Source organism: Triticum urartu, chromosome 1A (genome assembly GCF_056163025.1).
Source record: "Triticum urartu cultivar PI428250 chromosome 1A, HENAU_Tu73, whole genome shotgun sequence".
Lineage (NCBI taxonomy): Eukaryota > Viridiplantae > Streptophyta > Magnoliopsida > Poales > Poaceae > Triticum > Triticum urartu.
Window position 1 is genome coordinate 33848394 of NC_141873.1, and position 14109 is coordinate 33862502.

Genomic DNA, 14109 nt, shown 5'->3' on the forward strand with positions numbered 1-14109 from the left:
GCACCGTTCGTGAGGGCGGTCACACCGCTCTGTACAGAACCGAAAAATAATGTATGTATGCTTATTAACACATACTGTATGTAAGTTAGTTAAATAATAATAATAAAGAAAACAGGGAAGAAAAAGAAAAAATAACTATATGTATGCTTATTAACACATACTATATGCTTATTAACACATACTATATGTATGCTTATTAACACAATCTATATGTATGCTTATTAACACATACTGTATGCTTAATAATAATAATAATACTATATGGGAAAAAGAAAAAAAGAAAAAAAAACTATGCCGACGGTAGTTGCGGCCAGGGCAGATGGACAGCGCCGCGGATCGATGACGTGTCAGCTATGCCGACGGCTGCCGTCGGCATATGTCCCGGTCGGTGCGCTCTGGATCGGTGACGTGTCACCCGTATCTATGCCGACGGCCACCCGTCACGGCCGTCGGCATAGATTTGACGTCGTTAGCCGGCCGTGATGAGTGTTGTCGGCGGGCCCGCATCTATGCCGACGGCCTCTATATGCCGACGGCAGCTGTAGGCGTAGTCTGGGATAAGCCGACGGCTGCTATGTGCCGACGGCTGCTGTCGGCGTAGACGGGAATAGCCCGACGGCCATTGTACGCCGACGGCCAGGACCTAGCTGTCGGCATAGCTCTGGTTAGGCCGACGGTGGCCGTCGGCATACATTTGGCTGTCGGCTTAGAGCCCTGTTCCGGTAGTGAGAGCACAGATCTACACGGCCTCCAGCTCCAAGTCCCGGTGAGCCGTGAGGACCATGGCAAGCCAGCCCTCCTCCACCACCGCCGACTCCATTCCAGACGAGGCCCTTTCGCTAATCCTGCTCCGCCTCCCGTCGGCGGCGTCCCTCTTGCGCGCCGCGTTAGTCTCCCGGTCCTGGTGCCGCATCACCTCGGAAGGCAGTTTCATCAAAGACTTCCGCAGGCACCACCCTTCGTCGCTGCTCCTCGGCTTCTTCACCCCCAACCTCTACTTTGAGACCGCCTGCTCAGTCCTCGGATCCCCTGAGCTCGCCGCCCCGCTATGCCATGCCGATACCGCTCTCGCACGCTTTGAGAGGGATCAGCGCGTCCAGGATTGCCGCAATGGTCGGCTCCTCCTCTCCAGAGATGGCAATAATCTGTGCATCTACGACCCCTTATCCCGTCGGCGTGTGCCCATCGGCCCGCGCACACTTGATGACCACGACGGGGAAAACCTCGACGATTGCTTGCTCGATGACCTTGCCCCCCGGATGGTCCGCGTGCAGCAACGCGGCCAATGGAAGCAGGCAGAAGAGTCCTTCCGTGTCGTATCCCTGCAGAGGCGGCGGGGACCTCACAGTCGCAGTGTACGAGCTGTCGAGTACGACCCTTGCAAGCACGAGCAAGGGTGGCACGGACACCAATGGGTGCAGGTTCAGTCGGTGAAATTGCTATCAAAGGCAATGTATGCGGCCAACCACATCTTCTGGAGAACTAATGATGCATTACTGCTCGTGCTAGATACTAGCACCATGAGGTTCTCAGAGCAGACTCTCCCGTCCAAGATAAACATTAGCCGTTGCGCCATCGGGGAGCTCCAAGATGACAAAACCTGCCTTGTGTGCCTCCAAGGCCTCAATATCACGTCGGACAGTGATAGCTCTATAGTGCTACGCCGTCACTTGAAGGTTTCCCTGGAAGTCTGGGCACTGGAGGAGGAGGAGGAGGTGGAGAAGAAGAAGAACGACGCAGAGGAGAAGGAGAAAGGAGAAAGAGGAGGAGGGGGAGGGGAAGAAGAAGAAGAAGATGTGTTGGAAGCCGAAGCAGAGTCGCCTGGTGAGTCAGATATGCAGAGAGAATGCTCGTGTGTGCCATGTCAATAAGGTTATCAATGGGCTAGCTGTGGTTAGCGGCTACGGCGACTCCTATGCGATTGACTTGCAGACCATGACTCTGCCGACCAAGTTTAAGTCTGGTGGAGATGCTTATCCCTACCAGATGCCGTGGCCACATGTGCTGGCTGCTGCTACTAGTTTTGTATCTAGCCATTTGGGTGCCAACCTGTCAAATGAGTAAGCTTCTAACTCTCCCTACTTTCATTTGATTGCAATTTAGGCTGGTAACATTTATCTTCTCTTATACATTTATAGAGAGTGCTCAGATTCGTAGCAACAACAGGGATGGCCAAGAAGGCACCTCATCTGGTGGATCGGAGCCCGGTAATACTCGATGTCGCTCATTCCATTCCAGAATAGGGTGGTTTCAGTCAAATACATGAAATATATAGAGGGATTTTTTTTCAAAGCTGGTGTTCCTTAAACCTTGCTAGCTGTATGTACATAGCCTCTAAATTCACTCTATATACTGCAGTATCTCTCCAAAGTCAAGTTCAGGTGGGATCCCCTGACGTCAGTGGATCTAGTGGTACTGAGGATGCATCATGTGATGATGATAACCAGCATGCCTTGGCGCCACTGGGTGTTGGAGATACGGCACACACACATGCAATGATAGCAGCGACTATCAATGCCGTAAATTCCCATGCCAACGGTACCACAGAAAGACATACCTATATTTTAAAAAAATTCTACACATTTTAGATTTATTTTCCTAATGATCTGTATTTATCTGCAGAAGAAGAAACTGGTGGCTGGACATCTGACGGAGGAACAGTGCTAACTACAACGCATGAGAAAGTAGCACAAGGTACAAAGTCCCGCCATCTGATTTATATTCCAGTTATGAACAGAAGAATTCACAATGTGCTTCAATTTCAAATTGCAACTGCACTTTCAGCAATTTCCTTGGGATTCGTAGGTAATGCTATCAGCGGAGTGGGGTGGGGGTGGGGGAAATTTATAAGCGTAGTGATGCTTGTGTTGAGTTCAACATATAGAGGCAGTCGATAGAAGGAGTTGTAAAACTGTGCTGGTAGGAGGGGAATCATAGCGTAGGATGGAGAGTAAAAAATGACTGAATGGTGAAAATGGAGTCACTGTTCCTTATTTATTTTTTCTAAAGCAAAGAGAATGAACTATCAGATGTTTTCTTGTATTAGTGTTGGGCCTGAACTGGATTCAAGTATATGACTTGGAGATCTTATATTTGCATGCTTTAATGCTTTTTCCGTGTACTATTAGGATGAGTTATGTGAACTGCTTGAACGCTGTGTACCATGTATTTTCCGTGGATGATAAATTACATTTCCTGACCCAACTTCTGTTTCTTCTTTTTTGTCCTTGTGATCCTAGATATTACACCAGTTTTACCTGAAGGAGAAGAGTGCGAGAGCGGGAGCGGGAGCAGAAAGAAGAGGTGTGTTTGTCTAGTAGGGTCGTACAATAATTTTAAACCATTTGCTGCCTTCAGAAATGCTTTCCTCAATCAATATAGTTATTTGAAAAATAAAAAGAAAGCTGCTTATCTGAAGTTTGAGCTGCACGAAAATAGTAATACAAATATTCTTGCACAGTGATGAATCGAGTATGCATCTAGAAGAAAGCTGCAACCCTGGTAACCTTCTATGCCCCTTGATTCTCCGCTAGTGTATATCACTATAGATCTTCTGTTGAGAAACTTCACCTTGCCCCTTATTCGGGTCCTTAAAGGAATGCACATTACTGAGTGCTGGAAATATTGCTAATGTGGATATAATCTCTGAGTTCGCATGAATCATGCTAGCAGGATTCAAGCTTGATGGTGAAGGTGATCATGAAGCTGGTAATCTGCACAAATACCATGTAAGTTCAATCCTTCCGTTTCTCTTGTTTTTTACGTTTTCGGTTGTTTAACTTTGAGGAGGGAGAGATGTGGATAATTAAATGTGCTGGAGTAGGCTTTCGTAATTAGCTGCAAATGCTCTTTTCATGTTCCGTAGAAAAGCTTTCTTAATTGATTACTAGAAACATGAGAGCCATTCTATGTTTTCTTAGAGAATTCTCAATGAAAGTTTGCTTATTTAGTATGGTCTGACCAGTCATGTTAGCTAGTTCTATCTAGAATGAGGCTTTCATAATGAATTATGATATTTGGAGGGCCGTGTCTTATTTTTCTTTTGATAATTCTCATGAAGTTTGCTTATTTTACTTTGTTCTGTGTTAAACTTCTGCTTTTGGTACCAAAAGCTTCCGCGGAATAATAAAAGAACGATAAAGATATTTCAATATGCATTCCAGGATGGCGCTGTTCTGCAGTCTGAAAATGCGCAATTTGCAGAGATGGAAACGTTGGGGTCTACATCAAGTGTTGAAGCTCTGCTGGACAGCATGCTGAACTCTAAAGATAAAGATGTATCACATCTCATCAAAGGCATACATACCCCACTTGTATCAACAGGTACTATGTCTTCTCCTACGAATTACGGTGCTCCTGCTCCCAATTTAATTTTCATGAGATTAGTAGAACATCATGCAGATAGTCTTTATATTTCGAGAAGCATAAAAATAGAGGAAAGAAAACAGCAAGCAGCCCACACGGCACTGCAAACCACAACCATTACCATCATCCTTTAACCACACAAACATAGCATCTTTTACCAAGCAACATGCCTGAAACAACCACAACATCTCTGGCAGCGGCTGGTGAGAACAGAGCTTGATATATAATTTGTCGGTGTCATCACCGTCGGGGCCCAGCCTTGTCTCCAATGTAGGATGCAGATGGGGAATAAAAGGATAGGACGGAAAGGGGGAAATGGAGTCAATGTTCCTTGTTTTATTTTTCAAAGGAAAGGGAACATATATTAGATGTTCCTTATATTTGTGTTGTGCCTGAAATAGGTTCAAGTATATAACATCATTTCATCCTGCAGAAGTACACAACAGCCAAACTCCTCTCAGTTCCGAGCAACAAGACATTAGTGAGAAATCAAGTGAAGATATGCATGGTGTTAGTGCTAGGATTCAGCCAATGGACACGGATCCCGTTCATGATGAACTGACTCTGCAAATGGCTAGTGTTTTCCATTCTGTAAGCTGTGTCGAGGCTATTCGAGAAGGTATATCTGAATCCGACAACTTGCCAAAGAATAATACAGAAGATACTGAAATGTTGGAACAACAGAATAGTTGTAAGGCTCACCTGGAAGGCAGTTGTACCGACAAAGTGAGTAAAAGGAAGGTTGCTGCAGAGTCTCATGATTGTGACTTGATTATATTACATAATAACTGTTCAGAAGCTTTCCTTTTCACAAAGCAATTTGCAAAGCAACATGGTGAGCAATCTACAGGAAAGCATAAAATGACTGCTAACAGCGAGGATAAATTGAATCGGTGTAATACGTATAAACGACAAGTTAACCATCAGCCTGAAACAGATAATGAAGGGCCTGGTGGGCGGAGGAAGAAGTGGAGAGCAAATACTACAAGTAATGCTTGTTCTCCTGAGGAGACAATATCAAATAATCATAAAACAATGTTGAGGCACCTAGATCAGCACATGCCTTCGCCATCAAGGTAAAAGAACTTTGTGAATCCACCTGAGTGTTAGTAGTTGTTAGAAATTTGATACTTTGGTGTAATTATAATTTAGTGAAATTGAATCCCCTGACTTAGGCTTGCTGTAAATAAAGTTGTACCATGGATGTTTGTGGGATGGAACCTAACTGATCTTGCACTATTCCACTGTTTAGAGTTGTTTATATCATGCATAGCCTTGCACTAATTAGCTTTGAGATGGTATTAACTCTAAGAGACTGATGCAAGGATAAGTCAGTCTCTTTGTTCAGCGGGCAATATATAATTCAGGGAGCTTTTGTGAATTCATTGTTAGTTATATATCTAGTGAAGTTATATTTGGGATAGTGCAGCTAGACTGTAGTTCATTGCAGCTAGTGATGACTGCTGGCATAGCTTATGTTCCTAGAATTAATCAGTTTTGGACAGGCACTGATGGACTTTACTCTCGGCATTGTGACATCAATGATGTTTGTACTAAACTAATCTGCACACATAGAACTTATTTTACAATACCAGTGTCTGTAAGTGTTAAAATAGATTCTTATCCAGATGCTCATTTCCTTGCTAAATTTTTTTACATAAAAAAATGAATATTTAATGGTGCATCTTTCTTACAGTTTCAAAATCTGAGCATATCTGCCTTGCAGCTCTGTTCCCCTTGCACGGAATGGAATGTGCTCAAAGGTCTTGTCAATGGAAGGGGAATACACTTCTTTAGCCGCTGCCAGTGTAGTCAAAGATGGCATGAGGCTGGTGGAACGTTCCAAGGTTGCTGAGACTGCACTGTCAGCCGCTGCGGTTGAGTCTGTAACAATCTCCACAACTGCGGTCCCTCAAATAAATCCAGGACTTTCGTGTCAGGACAGTTCAATGAGGCAGTCGCCAGCAACCACACAGGGTAAGCCCACTACGAAATCAAGACGTAAGGGTAAGTGCACCAACTTTGATGGGTGGCTGTGCACTGGTAAAGAAAACTAATGGTCCTTTGACTTCATGCAGAAGCAGCTCATCCCAAGGTGGTCATCCATGCTAAGAGGTACCATAAGCTAAGGGCGAGACCCTTCACATGTGGATTCACTGGCTGCAGCCAGGAGTTTCCTTCAAAGTGTGAGAAGAAGATTCATGAGGAATCTAGTGCTCATATTGAGGTAAACACAAAACAACCACTCCCATATTACCTCCTGTACACATGCCTTTCCCTTTCAGAAGTTTATGAAACACACACCAAACGCTTGCCGTTTTGTAGCTTCCCACAAAGAAGATTAAATGCCCAAACAGTCCACATCAAACGCTGCCAACAAAAATTGCAACCATCTGTGAAGACTTTTATGCAATGGATAGTGAACCCTTTTTTCTATCAGAAAATTGTCCCCAACTGCACATTTGCATATCGGATCGCCCCTTAGATTAACTTGATTTTGAGTTAACACTAGGAGGACTTCCCACGCTCGATCAACCATCACCTTAAAGCACACTATCACAGATTAAGCACTTGCTCTGTCGAAAAAGAAAAACAAATAGACTACCAATTACTGGAGGATATACCAATTCAAGCAAGTCGAAGTGAAGCCCCTCTTCGGTGATGAGATCTGGTTAATGTCATGATGATGGCACAACACGATAAGCGGATAGAGGAGGCGCATGTTGTGGGCCTGCACCTAGCTCCGTGCATCATGGTGGCCTTGTTGACCTCGAGCATCTGCAGTAAGACTGACACAAATCAAACTGCGCGCATGATTTTTCTGGTTAACCCATCATTTAGTTTTTGTTAGTTGTACAGGATAATTGATGTTGCCGCAGTATTCGCCGTGCTATCTGCTCTTGATGGTCTTATGTTTAAATAATTATATATATGATTTTAGCATGCACACAAGCAAGATAATCATTCCCATTGCAAAAAGAAAATAAAAGAAAAGGAAAAAGATAATTATGCTTGCGTTGCTGAGCACATATATATGAAACATATGTGTAAATTTTACTTATATATGTGAAAGTGAACTTTACTTTGGATCTGAGATATGTTTGTTCACGTATATCCTTTCAAAATGTTGCAGAGGACCTTTGCGTGCCATGTAGATGGTTGCCACAAGCAGAAGAAACTTAACCCGTGTTTATTCCCTCGGTGCGGCATGAAGTTTGCGCGAAAACACCATTTGGCCAGACATGTTAGTGAAATCCACAAGCAGGAGAAACTTAACCCGTGTTTATTCCCTGGGTGCGGCATGAAGTTTGCGCGAAAACACCATTTGGCCAGCCATGAGAAGGCATTCCATATGCAGAGGGAGACACCCTTCGGGTGTGGATTCACTGGGTGCAGCATGAAGTTCTCTTTAAAGCATGAAAAGAAGGAGCATCAGAAATCTATTGCTCACGTTGAGGTAAACACAAAGCAACCACTTCCATAAAACATAGCTTAACTCCTGTACCCATGCCTTTGTCCTTCAGAATTTTATCAAACACACACCAAACGCATGGCATTTTGTAGCTTTCCACTGGGAGGATTAGATGTCACTTCAAGGGCTGCACCCGGACATATACAATGGTGGGATTGTCAACCTCACATTCGTTTTTGCTTTTATTGATTTGTTTCTCTGCAATTAACTACAAAACTGGATTGTTTTTCATTGTCGTCAACTTTGAATTTCAGAAAAATATGCTTATCAAGCACTATAAGGAGCGGCATGAGCAGGGACGATAGGGCTGCGGCAAGAAGTTTTATTACGAGCAAGCAAAGGACGACCATGAGAGAACCGCGCAGCATCTCATAGAGGGCCTTATGCCAGTGTGTTGAAGACGGCACATTGCAGTCCGCTGACTTCTGAATCTTTTGTACTCCCTCTGTAAAGTAATATAAGAGCGTTTAGATCACTAAAGTAGTACTTGTGTAGTATTTCTTGCGCATTGTTGCAGCAGCCTTTAGGGTGCTCTTTTGTGTAGCGGTTATGTTTAGGGGCTGGCTCCAGTTCTTCTTTCACGTGCCGACTCTGCGCGCTGTGCTGCTGCTGCACAGCCTCAGTTTCTTCAGTTTTCCATGCCCTGAAAGTGTTCAAATCTCGTTTTGGTAGGCAGTAGTAAGAAAAGCTTCAGTTCATATATACTGCAAGCGCTCGAATGCTCTCCATCTTTTCTACCGCGGTGGGGAAGCGAAATGGCATCATCATAGTTTTTTTTTTGGAGCAACCGTTGAGAGCACTATGTTTTTTGGAGCAACCGTTGAGAACACTATGTTTTTTTTTTGAGAAACACATGTAACTTTATTGATCATAACAATTACAGGTACATTGATTTGAATCTAAAATCTAAGAAAATAGAGAGTAACTCCTATGACTAAGAATTACAAATGAAATCTCTTGTAAACACCTTTGCGGTAGCAATCTTTGCTTGAAGAAATACTCCAAAGACTTTGGTAAAGAGACTGCAATTAGACTGGAGCAACAATGTTGTCACTCTTTCACCCGCACGGAGATACTATAACGTTGGTGGCTTTTCCGGCCGCGAACATGACGGCGGAGAAAAGTCCGGCGAGAAGGCGGTGGCGGTCACGGCGGCGGACACGACGGGCGACAGCTAGCAGATCCGGTGGTGGTCGTGGCGGCGGACGCGTGGAAGGGGCCTGGTGCGGGTCAGAGGAACGGCAACAACGGTCGAGGCGCAAGATGATACGCAAGGGAAGAGGAGAGAGGAACTGACTGAGAGAATTGAAAAGGTGGAAATGAAAATAGATCGGGGACGGTTAGGCGGGTGCGGAAGGGTAACTGTCTGTGGAGAGCAGTGGCGGGCATCCACCCGCCGAAACTTTTTCAAAATTTGGATTTATTTGGTGCGTCTTGCCAAAGTGTAGTTGTGAGATTTCCGGCTCAACGCATGTAGCTATTGGGATTGCGAAAAAGTTATGGCGATAGCACATAATTGACTATGGTTTGGTGGTTTTTCTTGAGTACCCGGTCTCGAGCTTCAGGTGAAAACGTAGGTAGGACCTTAATGGATTATACCTGGGAAAGGCAATCTTATTGTGTTGTTACTTTGTTGAAGGCATTGCTCAGATATCCTTGCACTTGTTTTTTTAGTGCAAAAACCAAGAATGGCCATTGATGGTTGGATCTGATGACGACGGCGCTTGAGCGTTGTTCCCTTCCTGAAGGCGTTGGTGTTGAAGAATATCGTTGTCCTTGTGATCTCAAAGATGATTAGTGTGGATATGGTAATAGTTTGTTGATCATTGTTTTGATCGATTTGGTGATTTTTATTTTTCTTCGCTTAGGTGTAGTTTTGGCCGCGCATGATTTTGCTCTTTGCCGCCGTGTTTTTTTCATGTGTGCGGTAGTGTTCATTGTGTGCATCCTAATTATGCAGAGTCCAAGTATGTCTTCATTATGTTTGTATCTACTTTATGCTTCATTTTAGTCAATAAAATTTACCCTTCATAAAAAATAAAAGTTCTGATGCAGATGTCAAGGGTGCTTCCTTCTTTTCTACCTTTTTTTAATCAATAAACAGATTACTCATGAAAAATACCACCTGCACACAAGCATGTTACTATGTTTGTTCCTTGTTGCTTGGAACTTTGGATATGAATAAGACAAGTCATGCACGTGGAAAGCTCCCCACGAGAGAAAATCTATGACATGACATGTCCTAAACTTATATGCGGCATATTTTCTAGGTCCGGTACGGAAGAGCAAAATCCTTACGTGCCCTCCCCTCCCCCCACCCACCCCTCCCAAAAAAAAACAATGCTTTTGAGATATTAATACTCCTACCAATGACTCCTATTGCTAGCACACGGAAATATATTGCTTTCCTGCAGCACCCCCAAGCACCAAAGACCAAACATATGTCTTTTGTTGAGATAAGTAGCGATGACTTCGGTTGAAGCACATGAGAAATAGAGAGAGGAGTAAGTGTGGTCCTTGATCCTTTGCTGATGGGAATGAGAGGGATCAGAAACTAGATGGGCTCGTCGAGAATGTGTGGGGGATACAACGTGCAGTCAGGCCTAGAGTTTTACCACAGAACTTCATGCCAAGAAGTGGGATCCTGGGTTGGAGTACCAGTCACATCCAGTGCATTGGGTGGGAAGCGTACTAGGGGAGAGACCGATAGCTGTAGGTGCAAGGGTGCATGTGAGGAAATTTCGGTCCACAAATGCAGACCTTATTTCTCTTGCTTGCACTCGCTACTGAGAGGTAGTGCTCCCATCTGCATCAGTAGTTGATTTGGACCATATCGTTGCACATTGTAACCGTTTCTCCTTTTTCGTTTTAGGCACGAGCCAGGCTCATGGGAATCTCTCCTTGCTCTTTAGCCATGACAGACTTGCACCTTCGTGCCTCCTCTAGACACAGTATATATGCACTAACATATGAACCAAATAGAGGAGTGTGTTGCATCCTATCTTTGTCTCTTACGGTATCAACTGCTGAATCACGTTCATTTATTTCAATGTTCGTCACGAACATCTGAAATTGGGCGCTCCTTCTCTATTCAAGCATGTTCAAATGCCGGTTTATGTTACTTCTTCATCCTTGATCTAAAGCCCAAAGATTGGGGTTAATTGTGGTCTTTTTCCTCTTCCTACTTTGCATGGACAACCTCAACCTTCTTTCTCCCAATCGCATTCGCTATGTGGACTGTAGCGCTCCTATCAACCGGTGTATCATGCCTATTTGTTTCACTATTTGTTGCAAACAATATAAAATCAGAGGCTCGTTGTCAGTATTTAAACATGATAACATCTTTTATTCATCTAATTCTTTCGGTCGATTCACCGTGGACTAATTATTAGTATCAACTATCAACCAATGTGTTACATGCATTTGTTGTGACATCTGAAATTAGGTGCACCCAACCGACGCCTCTGACTTTTCTTAATAACGTACCTGATAATTCATTTTAAGTTTTCAAGAATATAAGTATTTATCAAATGAAAATTTAGTTGTACATTTTCAACATTGGAACTTTAGTCCTATCTTATTTAAAGTCTGACACAAATTTTATACTACACAACTCTTGGATTATGATTAATCTCCTTTATAGGATAACAATCTCTTGAATGCCTAAATTCCTGGAACAGACCTTGAGAAAATGAAAACTATAAATGGTGGAAGAAAAAAATATATTTTTTGAGACAAGGAAGAAAAATATATGTAAAACATCAATCGTCTCTCTTCTTCTACGACTGCTCGGACTGTGAAGTAAGAGGCCCACCACACGGGCCCTCCCGCACGTGTCCTACGGTTCGTGCGCATACACCTGCCGGGTACTGCAGCCCAAATACGCAAATTTCTGGGCGCTCACGGCCTTGTCATTTAATGGTGCTCGTGTTGCGCAGTCTCTGTACTGGTATGAGCTATATCGCTGCTTCCGTGTGAATCATGAATTCCTCTGTCAATAGTAAGATTATATTGATCTCGACAGTCGACACAATCATACAAATAAATCAAGCTTCCTCTGTCAATAAAATCAACACGCGTATAAATGTTTAACTTTGTACCCTACTCTCTCTAAACATGTTTTTTTTTGCGAGTGAAAAGATTGGAACTCTCTAAAAAACATGTATTGTCTGCATATAAAAAGGGACAAACTCATAACTGAAATAGTACATACAAATTACGGCTCGCAGGGAGAGCAAATTAAATTTAAAAAATTGACTTCTAAGTAGTGTCTCCTAGCTAGCACGCGGGTGTATATATATTGCTCCGTGCATCATGCAGAGCGCCCCAAATAGTACTAGCTAAGTTGGAACTCTAGTAGTAGAAGTGTAAATGAGAGAGTATGAACATGCGAGGATCTTGCTGAGAATGAGAGGAATCAGAAACTAGACGAACACTATTGTTGCAGATGACTCGTGGAACTATTTTAGGATGAGTGTTTGTTTGTATATATGAGCGTCCATTTTTGTACTTTATCAAAAACATCAATTTCTAAATGCTTACATCAAACTTTTTTTTGGACAAGCTTATGAAAAACTTTAATTGAAAAAGAAAAAGGAGAACATTCCCTTAAAAAAATGGAAAACATCAATTGTCACTCTCCTTTCACGACTGAGAGGTCACCCCCATGGTCCGATCCCCTTTCCTTCGCTCTAGTTTCCGCCTGTCCCATTGGCCGGTCGGTGCCCAGTGCCGACTCCGGACATGGCGGCGACGGGTACGACGCTGGGGGGGGGGGGGGGGGGGGATGTCGTGCTGGAGCGAAGGCTGGTGGCAAGCGGCGGCGGCGCTAGCCTCCCCCGTCCTCCTCGTCCGAGGCTAAGGGCATCTCCAGCCGTTCGGCCCCCCAGGGCGCCTAAATAGAGCGGCCTGGGGGCGTGCCGACGCTAGTTCAGCCCCTGGGGGCGACCTAGCTCCCAGTCACGCCCCCAAGCGCCGGCTCAGGATGCGGGAAATTTAAACTTGGTCGTTCCCGCTCTCAAAAGACGCCACAAATCCGGCGATCGGACGTAGTCTGGCGTTACAAAAAACAGAGCGCCGCACGCCGCAAATTCGCGTGCGCAATGATTCACTCGGCGGGGTCGGCTCCAGGCGTTGGCGGAGTCGGCGTGCGCGGGCTCGGCGGTGTCGGAGCTGCTTCGGTGCTGGGCTGTGTCGGCGCGGCTTCGGCACTGCTGGGCGGCGATGTAGAGGCATCATTCGGGCTTGGCGTCCGTGTGGTCGTGGGCGCGGGAGCTTGCGTCGTCGGCGTCGGCGGCGTTGCCGTCTGCATCTGGTTCAGGATGAGGCCGCGCTCCGCCATGTACCACGCCCTGAGCTGCTCGTCGTTGCTCTGGAGCATGTCCGCCCCGCCCATCAGAAAAGCCATGTCGGTGTTCCTCTTCTTCGCAGCGACGTTCGTCCGGAGCAGGTCGAGCTTGATGGCGCTGTTCTTCATCAGCGACGACCAACGCGCCTCGGTCTTCTCTTCACGTAGGACGGCCCGGGCCTGGGCGTCGGCGAGGCAATGCTCGATGGACTTCTGCACTCGCGCGGTTGCCGCGTCGGTGTTTTTCCCCTTCTTTGCCAATTTGTGGCCGTCCGGCCGCCCCTCTGACGCGCTCGGAGTCGTCGCGTCCGGCTTGTATGTCTCCTTGGCCTTGTCGAGGGTACGTCGGACTTCCGCCCACTTCTCGCACTTGTCAATGCGCTTGTAGACGTGGAGGTGCTTGAAGTCGGCATCTTGGTTGTCGCGCAGATACATGGTGAACATACGCAGCAGCTGCGCGGAGGAACAAACAGTTGGCGGGCGGCGGGCGTTGACGACGAAGAGATGCGGGCGAATGGCGTGCGTACCTGATCCTCAACGCTGGCGCCGCTCTCCGGGCGAGCCACGACCTCCTCGACGATTCCATGTCATTTGTTGCACGCCAACTGGATACGCCCCCAATGGTTCGCCATCGCCTTGGAACCGCGCTGCATGTAGACGCCTTTGAAGTACGGGTTGACGAGCTTCCGCTCGTCGAACTCGGCCTTGATGCGGTCCCAGTACGTCTCCAAGCTCTGGTTCGCGCCGATGGTCAGGTCGAGGCAGACGACTTCCCATGCTTCGGCGAGGCATTCCTCCTCCTTGGACGTCCACTTGATGCGCGGTTCGCCTGACCTAGCCGCCCGCTTCTTCTTCTTCTGGCGCCCCTTCGTCGGAACAGGACCCGGCTCCTCCTCCTCCTCCTCCTCCTCCTCGGGTTCCTGCG

At 45.7% G+C, this 14109-nt stretch overlaps 2 protein-coding genes across 2 annotated transcripts; both read left to right on the top strand.

The window, feature by feature from the left end:
- The first annotated feature begins 782 nt into the window (after positions 1-782).
- LOC147988789 (uncharacterized) lies at positions 783-2064 on the top strand. Its single transcript, XM_087535900.1, has 2 exons — positions 783-1715; positions 1795-2064. The coding sequence occupies exons 1-2, from the start codon at positions 783-785 to the stop codon at positions 2062-2064; spliced, it is 1203 nt and encodes a 400-aa protein (XP_087392026.1).
- Positions 2065-12823: 10759 nt separating this feature from the next.
- LOC147988790 (uncharacterized) lies at positions 12824-13572 on the top strand. Its single transcript, XM_087547238.1, has one exon. The coding sequence runs from the start codon at positions 12940-12942 to the stop codon at positions 13570-13572; it is 633 nt and encodes a 210-aa protein (XP_087403364.1). The 5' UTR covers positions 12824-12939.
- The last annotated feature ends 537 nt before the right edge of the window (positions 13573-14109 follow it).

Bases quoted from the DNA above. Each gene is read 5' to 3' on its own strand.
- LOC147988789 (XM_087535900.1), top strand. From the start codon at position 783: ATGGCAAGCCAGCCCTCCTCCACCACCGCCGACTCCATTCCAGACGAG. The intron at 1,716-1,794 runs GTGGAGAAGAAG...AAGAAGAAGAAG, and splicing joins CACTGGAGGAGGAGGAGGAG to ATGTGTTGGAAGCCGAAGCA.
- LOC147988790 (XM_087547238.1), top strand. From the start codon at position 12,940: ATGATTCACTCGGCGGGGTCGGCTCCAGGCGTTGGCGGAGTCGGCGTG.